The sequence below is a fragment of the Chamaea fasciata genome, unplaced genomic scaffold, assembly GCF_029207755.1.
Source record: "Chamaea fasciata isolate MVZ Bird 193981 ecotype frontalis unplaced genomic scaffold, bChaFas1.0.hap1 SCAF_1, whole genome shotgun sequence".
NCBI classification, from domain to species: Eukaryota; Metazoa; Chordata; class Aves; order Passeriformes; family Sylviidae; genus Chamaea; species Chamaea fasciata.
This window is the reverse complement of record NW_027094086.1, coordinates 132230612-132244318: the sequence shown is the minus strand read 5'-3', so window position 1 is coordinate 132244318 and position 13707 is coordinate 132230612. Positions and strand designations below refer to the sequence as shown.

Here is a 13707-nt window from a genome sequence, read left to right as displayed (position 1 = left end):
AATACTCTCAAGAGTCTGGTCAGCACAGGTTTGTACCACTTCCAATTCCCTCAATAAATTTATCCTCAGACATATGCCCCAAAATCCACTATGGCCTCTGGTAAAGGAGAACGTTGGATTATCTTCCAGCAAGGTGGTGACAAAAGGTGAAAGCCTTGGTAGCTGCTTCCCTCACAAGCCTTTCTCTGGAAGCTCCCAGTCTTCTGCCCCTTTGGAGTCTCTCACCAGGCATGGGAGACCCAACTGAGGAACTGAGGGGAGAGTCAGGGTGAGTGGCAGGTTTTGGGTGAACATCAGTATGGAGGAATTTGTTTTTCTAGGGTGTGAATTACCTATTCTGCACTGATTTATTACATGTCTGTGTATGCACTATCACAGAGGAAACTGTTTTTTCACCCTCGAGTCTTGTATCTGAGTTCATTCTTGCACAGGTTTCCTGCCAAGTTCGGGGCTCAGCCAAGGATTTGTACTGTTTGTAGGATTGAAGGAACTGAGGCTGGCTTTCTGGGTCCTCCTTATCTAGTGAAAATTTGGCAGCTCATGGCTCTGTCAGTGCTAAAATCCACCAATTTTTTTTTTTTATAGAAAACCCATGACCTACTGTATCACAGATTCAACAACAGTTACTTGTTTTCTAACTTTTGATTAGTTTGTGTTCTTGGTAATAAAGTACCAATTCTTGCCAAACTGAATAATGCATCTTAACCAGAGATTTAGACAGCAGAAAATCCTACAATTTTGCATTGAACTATTGGTGATAATCCTAATGTCAGTTTCTTTGTTGTGGGGTTTTTTTTCCTGCATTGTTACTGTGGGTACGTATACCCATGGGCTGTAGGAGCCCACTCAGCAGTGCAGTCAGGGGGTTCCAGAGTGCCTGAGCACATCAGTCCCCGAGGTGCAGCAAACTGCTACAGTACTGCAGAGCACACAGGAGATAAATCCTGCCTGAGTTTGTTGCAGTCAATTTACTTAATCTTTTATATAGTTTTCCATTTATGTCTAGCAATCAGATAAGGGAGATTTCTTCCCATTTCACATAGGTGTTGTTTAATGACTATATTAAACACTTAAGGATACTGTCAGTCTTGAGAGCCTGCTGTAAACATTTAAATGTTTCAGAAATTAAAAAATAAAAGTAATTTTATAGGGTTTTTTTGTGCAGAATTGCCAAAGAAATGACAGCTAAACAACAATCAGCTCTTTGGAGGTGCTTACTCCTGTACACAGACATTTTTCTTGGCCAATACAACATTTTGTTCTGTTGAGTTTTGTTTTCTAACAGCTAGAGCTCCTGCTGGAAAATTATGCAAGAAAAGATTCCAGTCTCTAGGTTAATGACACTGGCAGTTACAAAGCTTAGGAGCAAGTCAAGCTTGTTATTCTTTCTCACAGTGAAGCTGCATGTAACCTAAAAGTGCTGCTAGAGCCTAATGGGGGAAAAGATGCAAAGTTGTTTTGAGTTGACATCTTTGAATCACATAGTCCAATGTGAATCAAGAAGAAAACTGCTTGCCTCTTGATTTTGTGCTGTGTGGGAAGTGTTCTGTGTGTATTCAAAATGAGCTCTGGAGAATACAACAGCTTTTGATTTAAAAATTAATTTGCATGTTGTGCACACAGACTTTCAGATGGAGTCTTGCTGTGTGTTGCTAAACAGTATTAATGGTGAGTATCCTTTGAAAAAGACTATTGACTTTATAAGCTGGGATTTAAATGAGACATGAAATGCCGTAGTACATGAAACAGTCTTAAATCATGTTGCAGCAAAGGCCCTTCAATTAACACCTAGTGAGCTTGAAAGAAATGCTGACACTGTACAAGACAGAGGGAAAGATAGAAATCTACATGCCAAGTAATCTGGTTCTATTTAGATGTTTTCTTTGCATGGGAAAATATGGAAAATCTTTTCACCCAGGGTTTGGCAAGTGAATATTTTTGTCCAGTTATTTCAATAGTAACCGGCCTCAATTCTAGAGTTAGTTTTCACGGCCAAAGCTTTGCAAAATCTAAATACAGAAGTTCCATAACTTAATTGAGACTACAGGTAGAACTGTCTCTTAGAAAATAATTTTGAAAAGTATAAACTACATTTATCTTGATATTTCAGGGAAAGCAAAATTTGAACAAGTATGGTGAACTGGATGCTTTCCTAAGCTTTTGCATACCCTGCCTCTGAACTTAGTTTTGGTTTCAGTTACGCTCATTTAAAGAGGCATGTAATGGAAGTGAAGGAGAAACAACATAGCCAGAAAAGCTCCTGACAGTAGGTGCTTCCACAATTTTGCTCTGGAATACTTGTGGAGAAATAATGACAACTGAAAAATAAATGTAAAAATACTGATTTTCCATCTTTCATAATGGCCTTCTAATGTCTCTGTCCTTCTCAAGTTACTGCAATTTATAATGAAAAAAATGTAAAATTGCTTCCATGAATATGAACACCTCAATATTCTGCCCACCTTGGATATAAAGTCACTTTTAATATTTTTAGGTGCACGGACTCAGCCACAAGTTCACTTTCAGAGAAGATCTGTGAAATTGCCAGAGAACACTAGCTACAGTGATTTGACAGCATATCTGACTGCAGCCAGTTCACCCTGGGAAGTGGACAGTTTCCCTTATTTGCAGGGATTAGATGGAAATGGAACAGGTAACCCACTACTTTGGTTTTGCTCTGATTTCATATTGGTCCAGGGCTTGACTTTTGATCCTATAATTTTTTCCATTCCCCACTCCAGCAAAGATTCTTTCAGATTTGAGTGACTTGATATTTTCAATGTGCCCTACCAATATGCTGTTCCAGTGAGCAGGAGGGCAAGGTCTGCTATCCCTTACATGGGGCCACTGAATAGCAAAGATGAAAACTCCTTGGCCTTGGGAGATCAGATGAGTTGGTCACAGTTTTAGTTCTGAGCTGAGTCTCCAAATGGACTGCATGTGCACATAAAAGATGGAAATTAATGTGAAGGAACAAGAGAGAATTTAACTTAAGGATGCCATAAAATTCTTCATCTTTTTTTCTAAAAATAAATAAAATGCTTACATATAAAGGATTTAATACTGTGTTGTTTCAATGGCTTCATTGATACTTTTGAATGTAGCCAAAATGTGCAAATTCGTCTAGCACCAAAGAGAGAACAATGAATATTCATTTTAGAAACACAACCACTGTTAAATTCAAAGTTGTAATACATTTTCATGACTGCAACTGCCTGCTAGTTTTTTTCCACTTTTCATTTGGTCTTGAGTGAAATAATTGGTGTTTCATAGGTAAGAGAAAAATAGCAGAATGAAGAGCAGAAGCCTTCAAATTCTTAAAAAGCTTGTGTGGAAAGGAGAATAATTTGTTTTCTGTGCCTGTAATAGGTTAGAAAGAAATCAGTGGCCATGCAGTGTAGCAAGAGAGATTCAGGCTAGTGATTAGGAAGAGCTTGCTGTGGAGAGGGTAGTTTAAGCTGTAGAATTACTTGTTTGAGGGTGTTGGACAGAGTTAGACAGTCACCTGTGAGGATGTCAGAGGCATAGCTGAGCTTGCTTTGAAGCAGTCTGAATATCCCCTTGAGGTCTCTCCCTGCTGTTTCTCAGGATTCATTTACTTCTGATGTGTTGATCTAAGTGACTTTGAATGCTAGGTCATGTGTGTAAATAGTAACTTGCTAGCTTCCCCCTTCTTCCCTTTGTACAAATCTGCACATTTCCTTTTCTATTACAACAAGAAATGTGTCTGCAACCTTACTCAGATCCTTCTGTCTGCTCCAGTGAGTACATCTCATCCTATCTCGTTCTATCTCCCTATAATTTTCCTATTCTCATCTTCAACCTTCCATTTTCTCTGACTTTCCATACTCAGACATGATCAAAACCTCTTTAACTTTTTTAAAATGAAGGAATGCATTTGATCTCCCTCGTTTGTCTACTTCCTCATCTCCTTTCTTTTTATCTGTAAACCAACTGAACAAACTGCTGGCAGTGTGTGTGGGATTGCTCTTTCCCAAATCATTCCTAAGTACTCAGCAACCCAGCTTCCCATTCTTGCATTTACTTAGTGATCACAGGTCTTGCCAAGGCTTCAGGTGATCCCATCTCATGGGAACTGCACAACCAGGGTATTGTCTTTCTCCTGTTTTACCTCCTAGCCCCCTCTAAAACAGATTAATGCAGCCTTAGGTTTTTTAGTCTTCTGTATTCTTGCATGACAGAAACTTTTCTACTTGAGCCCAGGCACCCTGGATTTGACTTTTAGTTTTCAGGTAAAACTGTATTGTAAAGGTCCAAAAAGACTGGCAAAGAAATGGTGTTTAAGAGACTGAGAAGAGCCTTGTTTTTCAAATACTGTAGTATTCAGTATGGTATAACACAGACTACAAATACAATGTATTTTATTATGCAGTATATAGTAGAAGTGAAATGTCCTTTGTCTCTAGTAGAAGCTTCTCCTGATGTGGAAACATGAAACTTTAAAATCCTTAAGTTGGATTGACATCCTTTTCTGCATCTACAGGTAACTTGGTGAAGACTTGGCCTGGAAAACTTTTGAAAGCATAAAAAATGAGGTCAACACCTGCTGGAGATTTTTTAATATTTTTTTTCTCAGGAGAAAAAGAATACTTACAAATTTTAGAGTTCTAAAAAAACTTAGCACAGATATGCATGGGAAATTTTGGAATTCCGCAGAACACTGTCTCTTCCCTCTCTGCCTCCTCCCCCCCAATTTCATCTCTGTTCTTTCACAGTTTATTTACATGTCTATAGTGTTTTGGTGAGGTCCCTTCATTTAGGTCCCTCAGTATTTGTCTGGAGTGTCTTTACAGTAGTTTTAGCTTAAAACCTATTTTCTATGAGTTCAGCATTTTTCATAAAATCCCAACTGGGTGTTGAATTAATAATACAGAGCAGTGAAAATTCATTGCATGAATCAGCATGTTGTAAGCATAAAAATTTGAACAATTTCACTGCAAGTAGTGACAAGCCTGTATAGTGTCTTATTGTTTCTATTAATCACCAGTTGGAGAGCAGGAGGATGGTTTCGCAAAATCTTGTCCTTTAAACCCAACTAAACAAAACTTTCCATCATCTGCCTCAATGGGCCACGCTGGCTGATAACCATCACTCCTCTTGCTTTTCATGGCTGCTTGTTTCTTTATAAAGCGTCATGTCTGAACTGACAGTGAATTTTATCTGATTATTTTTAAAGCTCTTTACAGGTCACCAGATGTCAAAAATGACAAGAAATAAATGAAAGCTGACATTTATCGAAGTCCATTTCCATTTAATCTGTGTGTGTGCCTATCGGATTTGTAGGATGCGAGAGTTTCATAAGCATTGATTTTAATTTGCCTTCACAACCAAAAAGAGAAACATTTTGTCTTTTTAATGAGCATTAACATACTGTACAAGGTAGCAAACTGGAGAATTATTTCTTCTTGCTAGAGGTCAGTGGATTTCAGAAATTTCTTCCTCTTCTAATATAGATTGTTCAGTCCAGTGCTGAGCAAAGTATTAGTGCATCTTAATTAAAAATAGTGTTTCACTATCAGAATGGTTTTTCTGGGACTAAAAAGTTAGTTTTACAGATATACGCTATATCAAGACAGTAATAAAAGAAAAATTCAAAACTTTCAAGATCTAAAAATATGCAAAATATAGAACATTATTTAATCCTTTCTATTAATCTGGAATCTGAAGTTACACCGTTTTTCATTTGGAATTTGTACACACAAGAATGTCTTCAGGAGACAGTATTTGGCAAGAGGATTTTCTCTGATACCAGCCTGAGAACCTTAGTGGCCCAAGTCCTGGGGTCAGGCATCAATCTGACAGAAGTTATAGGTGCATGGCAGAGGCAGTGTATTAAATGATCAGGAATAAAGAAACAATTTCTCCTTCCTCCAATTCCTTCCTCTGTCTTGCTGTTTTATATTCTAAGCTGTTAAGGGGACAATATTGTACACCACTGGAGCTTATATTTAGAGATGCATAGGTAGGCTGGCAACCTTCCCCTACACCCTAGCTGAATTTTCAAAGCTTACTTGTCTGGTTTTTGATCGGTTGGCTCTGTGTCTCTCCTGCATGGCCACCTTTAGAGTGCCTGTTTTCTCAGTACTTTAATCGCTCTGTAAGGTCAGCTTCTGCCCCTCTGTTCACAGTCAGTGAAGGCAGCATGTGTGTCCCTTGCACATCAGCTGTGTAACACTGACACCCACCTGGAAACCTGGGCAAAGTGTGCCTCAGACTAGATGCTTTCATAAATGAGCCACATTACTTCTGGTTATTTTCCATTTCTTTAGATAGCCAGTCTTGCAAAATTCAAGGAATTTAAAATGCGGTGAAGTTTTGTCACCTTTTTTTCCCTTTGCTCTACCACTTCCCCAGGCCCTTTCCTGGTAATGTCTTTACATGGTGAACTGTTACTCAGAGACATCGAATTTAATAAAGGCCATTCCTTGAGATTTAACCAGAGTTACAGGAAATCATAAAGGTCTCAATGCTTTCCCACCATTCCCTCAAGTGTACTCATCCTATTGAGCACTGTTGCCGGGATACCTCAGGATACCCAAAGTGGTGTGCCACCACTGCTGGGTGTAAATATGCCCTCACAGGCAGTGTGCGGCACCAGGCTTACAGTGCCCTGCCAGGCATCCCTCTTCCTTCTCCCCAGTTTGCCCCCTGGCAGGAAGAGCAGCTGCAGAGCCCTGGAGCCAGCACAGCAGAGGAAGCAGGGATGGTGCTCTTAGCAGCTGCATGGGCCTGGGGGGCTCAAGCCTCTTGCAAAACTGGAAGCTCCATCTTTTCCAATTTGTACTACTCATGCTCTTGTTTTGAGCTCCAGAGCTCGGTTTTAAAACTCAAGGGGTTTTTTTCACCTCTGTACATGTATCTGAGATTTTGATTCCTGTCATTGATTCATTTGGTTACATCATTGAAGGATTATAATGCTTTTTAGAAGTATGCTCTTATGAAGTTACATTCATTGGCATTCAGTTTAAACAAAGACTAATTAATGTCGTAGATAAGAAGATAACATTGTTTGTTCTAATAATCCATTTAGCTTGGTTCTTTTCAGTGAAAGGCCAAAGGGAATGCAACTTGGCATTCTTGTACATGTGACTGATCATCTGTGAGGTGCCACTGTTTTATTTTGGTGTTTGGTAGTTAACAATATGGGCAGTTGAGGTTATAGTAAAGACTTGTAAGATAATTTTTTTTTGCCATGAAAGTGTGTTACTCATACAGGTTTATTTAAGATGAATTAACATGAAAAAATACATGCAGGAGATCTTTACACTGTGTTTTTTTTGTTTTCACATTTTTCCAAAATTAGGTGAAAAATAGACCAAATACATCTTCCTTCAATTTTATGGCTTGGGTGTGGGTTTTTTTGGCAGGGGAGGATTGTTGGCTGGCTGGCTGGTTGGTTTAAAGTTATTTTCTAAGGCAGGGAGAAAATTGCTGCTACCATCCGTTGAGAATTACATGGATGCCATACTGCAGTGTTGAACCACAGAGGTATCCCCTAAATTCTGTACATTCTGTAGTGACAGTGTTCATTCCCTCTCTTACTAGGAAACAGCACCAGGTATGACCTCACCCCTGTCACCGCCGTCAGCGTCCACCTCCTCAGCAGCGATGGGACCCCCGTGCCCGTGAATGGCCCCATCTATGTAACAGTGCCTCTGCCAGCAGACAGCAACTTGAAACACAATGCACACGTTCCAGCATGGAGGTTTGACCAAAAATTTGGTAGGTGTCATCTCAGTGTGGCTCCCTAGATGGCTTTTGTTTTCTGTCTAGAAGAAGAGACAATTGAGTTTTACTGATCAAGTAATATATGGTATATATACAAATATACTTGACTTAGCATTGTGTGCCAATTTTAAACAAAAATTTTTGTAAATGTACTATTTTTCAGTTATTAAATATTTTATTTAAAAACTTGTAAGAACTGCATTTCAGCCACAGAAGAAGAGAGACATATTCACTGTAGCACTGAATTGGAAGTGTGTAGAAATGGAAACTTGCCTTATCTTTGCCAGCAGCCAGCTGTCTGACCTTGGGTCCCCCTCTTGGCTCAGGCTCTGTTTCCTGCCTGCCAGATAGGAAACATAGTACTGACTTTGGTAAATCGCTTTGAGATTTACTAATACTGTCAGGAAAATACATGTAAATGATTTAAATGAATTTTTAAAAAGAGAAACTAATGAAGTATTTTGAAATGGCAGAATGACTAATTAATAAAATTTGTAAAATGCACTTTAAGTTTTGGTATTACAGAATAGTGTTTGTCACTGTGAACAGGAGTTTTCCCAGAAATACATGTTTTAGGCTTTTTTTGTTTGTTTGTTTTTGTTTTATTTTATTTTCTTTATTTTGTTGCTGGCTGGTACACTATACTGGCCTTCTTTACACCTTCAGATTTTAAAGGACAAAGGAGTGCATAAGTCTTGTCTTAGTGATCCCCCTTCCGTTACTGTACTGTGTCTTCTGAAGCATGTACCAGATGGTTGTTAAGAAGAAGGAGAATGGAAGGTGAGAAAGGTAGATGCTGAGAGAAAAAGGAGCCAGAAGTATGGGTCTGTATAGACAATCAGTGGAGGTTTGTCCTGCAAGCAAATCTTTTGAGTCAGCTGATGATTACACCTAGAAGTAGAGGAACAAGCATGAAAGCAGCGTATTGGAGGAATGGAGGAAGAGAGAGTTGAAGGGGGAAATAATGTTTTTGCTTGTTACCTTCCTCTGTTTGCTGAAAAAAGTGATGTCTTTTCAAACAGCATGCCTATGAATCTTCTGTCAGAAGTTGCCTGTATTAGAGGGTAAAGCAGTAAGATTTAGTGAAGAGTAAATTTGAATATGATATAAAGTAGAATGGTAGAGACAAGAGTGCAATGAATGGATTTGGCTTTTCCCTTAACTGTGGAAATGACACTTCTCTTGTACTGACCTGGAAATAAGTTTCACTACATTCTTCCTGAAACTGAATAATTCTTCGAGGAACTATTTTGTTTTCCCTCGTTCAAAAAAAAACCCCAAAAACGTGACAGGGAAGATTTAGCTTACTTTCCCCATAAGAAGGAGTCCTTCCCTAGTCCTTCGTGTCAGCTGTGCTAGAGCTGCAGTCTGCCTCATTGCTAGTTACTCATTGCAAGTAAATAGTTCTGATTTTGATTATGGAACCTTCTCATTTATGGCCAAATTTCCATTCCCCTGCAGTGGGGCCACAAAAGTTCTCTCTTAGTATGGAATACAGTTTTTAATTTTGTATATAAAGAGCTAGTTACCCTATTGTGTGCAATATATATATATATATGTATATAAAAGTATAGATAGTATGGGTTGGTTAATTAGTGTTGCAGGCTTGAGGCTCCCAATCTTGAGACAAGTTCAGCCTTGTTTGATTCATGGCAAACTACTGGAGCACTTGTGTTATTGGGAGGAGAAGGCATGAGGACTGCTAAACAAAATGTGTCTTTGTCAGGCCACTTGGCTTCACAAAGCTGTAGAGAGCAAGGTATTGAAGATGATGTGCTCAGGCTCCAGCTCACACTTCAGCTGAAGTAAGCATCTTTCTGTGCAACCAAAGATGTTGAACAAAGATGCATTTTAAGCCCTGACTGCAGCATGCCAGTTCTAGTAGAATTTTGGCCACATCCCAACCAATTTAAATTAGAGTAGCTTAATTTAATAAGTAGAGCAGCCACACTATCTTGTGCAAGCTACTTTAACACCCTAAGGCTGTCAAACTAGCCATATGTAGCATGAACATGGTGGTATCCTGTAATTCCACATCCCTGTTGTGCTTGGACTATGAAGGGAGATGGATGGATAATGACTGGGATGGCTCCCTACTGGAGAAATCCTTAGCTGGCGGATAAGCTGTTGTAACCCATCTGCAGTGCCAGATCTGTGCCTTGTCAGGACAGGACCTCTAACTTTATTGTTCTGATTTTGCCTTTCATTTCATGGCTGCTTTTTTCAGTGCTGGTTATGTTTTGGTCTCTCTCCAGTAGATTTCCAGTGGCTTAAATTTTCATGCTTTTTTCTGAACAGTGAGTAAATGCCACAGATAGAAAACTGTGACTATCTTACCAGGCACTTCCAGCCCTTCTCTCTCGTGGATTAGCAGTACAGTGGACATTTGCAAGCCATTATTTTTGTTTAAAGTCCATGTGGTTGTCATCATTACTGCATCAAATACAATTTCTGCTCTAAAAAGCAGAAGTACTTTTCTCTTTTAGAGGATGTGGAGAAGTGACAGAAATACTACAGAGATATTTTAATCCTTGGTATCTCATACATTTTGCTGAGCTCATGATGAACTAATATGAACCCAGAGGCATCTGACTGGAAGTGCAGAGATTTTCATAGTTTTCACAAAAATGAGGCGTATTTGCATCTTATGGCAGCCAAAAATAACTAATGGCTTTTTAGGATGTTTACCATAAACAATCTGTATTTTCATGACCATGCTTTCCATCCTTGGGAAGGAAGCAGGAAAAGCAGCATAGTCTGCTTAAGGCTGAGAGTGGCTTCACTGACACTGATGAAACGAGCAGCCAGAAAAAACAGGCTGACATCAAAACAAGACAATCTGCTGCATCTATTTCATACTGTTCCAAATGAGATTTTTCATTGTGAAACAAACCTGCCTTGTGTGCACAGCAAGCAAATTAAAGCAATAATGCCATTTTGAATAATTAATAAAATGAAGATCAGCTGTCAATGCCCTGGAGATATTGTAAGGGTAAGGAAATACACGTAACCTTGCTTTGTGTTGGTCCACCACCGTTTTCCTGCAGCATCTCTGAGTGTTGGCAATGATAAACACGGATGCATTGATGTTATGGAGACATTACATGCTGAAATGCAACTTAACCACTCCATGCTGTGGGCATACTCACGTCTTGTGTTTCACACTACTGTGGGACAGTGGTTTTATTTCACAGTATACACTTAAAAGGTTTCAACATAGAGACAGGGATTCTCATTTCTATAATCAGGAGTGCTCAGTGGGGTTTTCTGGGGTTTGTTTGTTTGTTTTTTTCCTAACAAGTGCTGTGTTGGTTTTCTCAAAATCTGAGGGGGCTGAAAAAATCATTTTTTCTTTATTCATAAACAAATGGTTGGGATCATGACTTCTTCCATGTATATTTGCCTTGATGTCAGTAGGATTTACAGCAGTATAATTAATCTCTCTATTCTTGGACACCAAATTTCTCTTCAAAACTACTTTCTGGCCTTGTCCTCCTCAGTCAGAAATACCATAGATCCCAGTAGAAATGAAACTTTCTGCCTCCTGTGTCATCTCCAGCTTCCAGCAGCTGGACTGAATAACACAGTACTTGCTCAGCTGTATTCTCCTCAGCCCCCATTTAAATGGTTTATGGATTATGTTAAGGTGTCTGGTTTTCATTGGATTCAGTGAGCAGAACTGTAAGTCCAGCCTTCTCCATTTTAAGTCCTCAGTTTCATTCCATGTGGTATGAACGCATTATGTTGCACCTAGACCTCTAGATCCACATCTGGAGCTGTATGAAGGACTTCAAAATTCTACCAAATATTCCAATGTTCAGAATATGAAAATGAGATTTATTGATATGATGCAGCTGCTAGTTAATTATTCCCATCAAATAATAGGAAAATACTTTGAACACTGTTTTCAGTTGCATGGCAAAGGACTCTGGAGTGGAAGGGTTAAACCTTAGCTCTTTTGTTCATCCTCCCTAAAATATGTTACTGCTTGTGCACTACATGTAAATGAAGTTTGGAATACCATGTCTCTGTTCTTCCTTCTCCCCAGACACTTGGCTGTACGTCTTTGATATGACCTTGTTGTTTTTAAGTGACTGGCTTCTTTGCAGAGGAGGATATTTCCCCAGTGCCTGAAATTTCGGCCATGTGTTCAAATAAAGTGATGGCAGAATATGGAGAAAAGTATCTTGGGGAACTCCTTGTAACTTCATAAAAAACAATATGTACTCTGCTCTTCTTGGTTGTTGCTTTCTGACTGCACTTAATGCCATAATAGATTTCTAAATGCATTTAAAAGTCTGGTACTTGTTTTTTCTGGGTGATGTTCTGCCATCGGTGGTAAAATTTGTATTGATTTTTGTAGAACCAGAATTTCCAGATGTTCCTTCCTCAGCAAAAACAAGATAACGTTTTCTGTGCTCAAAAGAAATCACGAGGATATACTTACGTGTAAGCAGTATTGGTGCCCACTTAAACTTGGTTACAGTTTCATACAGGTGAAATGATGCTTGTTTTTTGTTCATAGTGTTTATAGGGAGAGAGGGACAGCTACTGTCAGGCAGAAAATGTAAGCAGATTACTGTACATCTACCTGTCTACTTCACTGTGCATTGTTCACAAATAAGATGATTTATAAGTCTCAGATTTAAGCTTCCCATGTGGCAGCAGTGATAATCCACCCAAAGAAAATACTGTCTTATAGTTTAAAAATAAAACATTTCTTTTTGTTGTGAATTTGATTAATTTCTGACTGCCAGCACATTCATAACCCTGTGTGACTGACAGAAAATAATCATTTTACAGAAATATTTGCAACCTGTCGCTTGATCTGACACTGGGTGTGAGTTTGTGACTTTGACCTTGGAGAGATGATGTGCATTTGGAGTGCATGCAGCTGCACACATGGCCTGGGACTTCATACACTTCTCCATGAGTTTTAGTGGGTTTTCTATGCATGAGAAATGGATGTGCCCAGGAAATCACATTCCTTGCCCCCAAAGTTTTGAGCTTGGTATAATCAGATCCAGAACACGTGGTTCTAGACCAGATTCAGTGGTGATATGCAGATTGGTTTGTAAAGGTGAAAACCACAGAAGTTCAAAGTTAAGCTGTTTCTGTAGTTTAAAAATTCCTTGACTATTTGATTTTGATTTCCTTTTTAATCTCAGCTGGAAAGCTTTAATTATTCTTAAGACTAAGTACACCGAAGAATACAGGTTCTTAACTAACTGCTCTCGAAGAATTTCATGTTTTGTGTGTTGCCATAGAAATGGCAGCTACCAAACTCAGCTTTTTACCACGTAAAATGTCTACATAATATGTGCAGACACCATTTCAGAGTATTAGACAGACCTCAGCATTGAAAGGAAAAGAAGCTGTTCCTCTGATGCTTCACAGTGTAGCTCACTGAGGCATGTTCTCACTCTCATGATCCCTCTGGAGAGGATCATAGGAGATAGTCGTGCTTATTTATTAGTGTGTGTTTTCAAAATGGATGTTGTGGCTTACACACAGGAAAGGGAATGAATGGATTGTTTAATTCTCTGCCGACCATGTACACCCTTTAAGCTGCATTTATAGCAAAGCAGATGAGGTATGGCATGATGGCGATGCTTAAGGGAATATTGAAGGAATCAGGTTGGTGCCAAGGTGTAGTGATCTTTGTGCAAATAATCTACTAGTATGTAGTCAAGGAAATAAAACTGGAAACAGATCCCTGGCTTCTGGGAGCAGGTTTTTATAATGCAGTATCGTGTAGATAGCCCTGTAGCTCCACCTATAGAAGCCATGGCAGGAGAAGGTAGGAAGAAGCAGGCATCAAAACTTCAGAAGTGGAGAAAAGACCTTTGTGCTTGTGCAACTGCCTCAGTTGAAGAGGACCTGGAGATTGGTGGGAATCCAAGCAGGAGTGGGTAGTCTGGATGGGGCTGGAAGGAGGCTGAGGACTTGGGAAAACCT

The 13707-nt window shown here is 39.3% G+C and overlaps 1 protein-coding gene across 2 annotated transcripts in view; it reads left to right on the top strand.

Annotated features, from left to right (window-relative positions):
* FAM171A1 (family with sequence similarity 171 member A1) overlaps window positions 1-13707 on the top strand; it is an 85319-nt gene that overhangs the window by 56826 nt on the left and 14786 nt on the right. The window contains exons 4-5 of one of the 2 annotated variants that reach the window (XM_066198298.1): window positions 2495-2653; window positions 7567-7743. In XM_066198298.1, coding sequence (XP_066054395.1) covers window positions 2495-2653; window positions 7567-7743 — 336 coding nt within the window. The remainder of the gene's footprint in view (window positions 1-2494; window positions 2654-7566; window positions 7744-13707) is intronic. The other variant, XM_066198306.1, reaches the window with a different exon arrangement.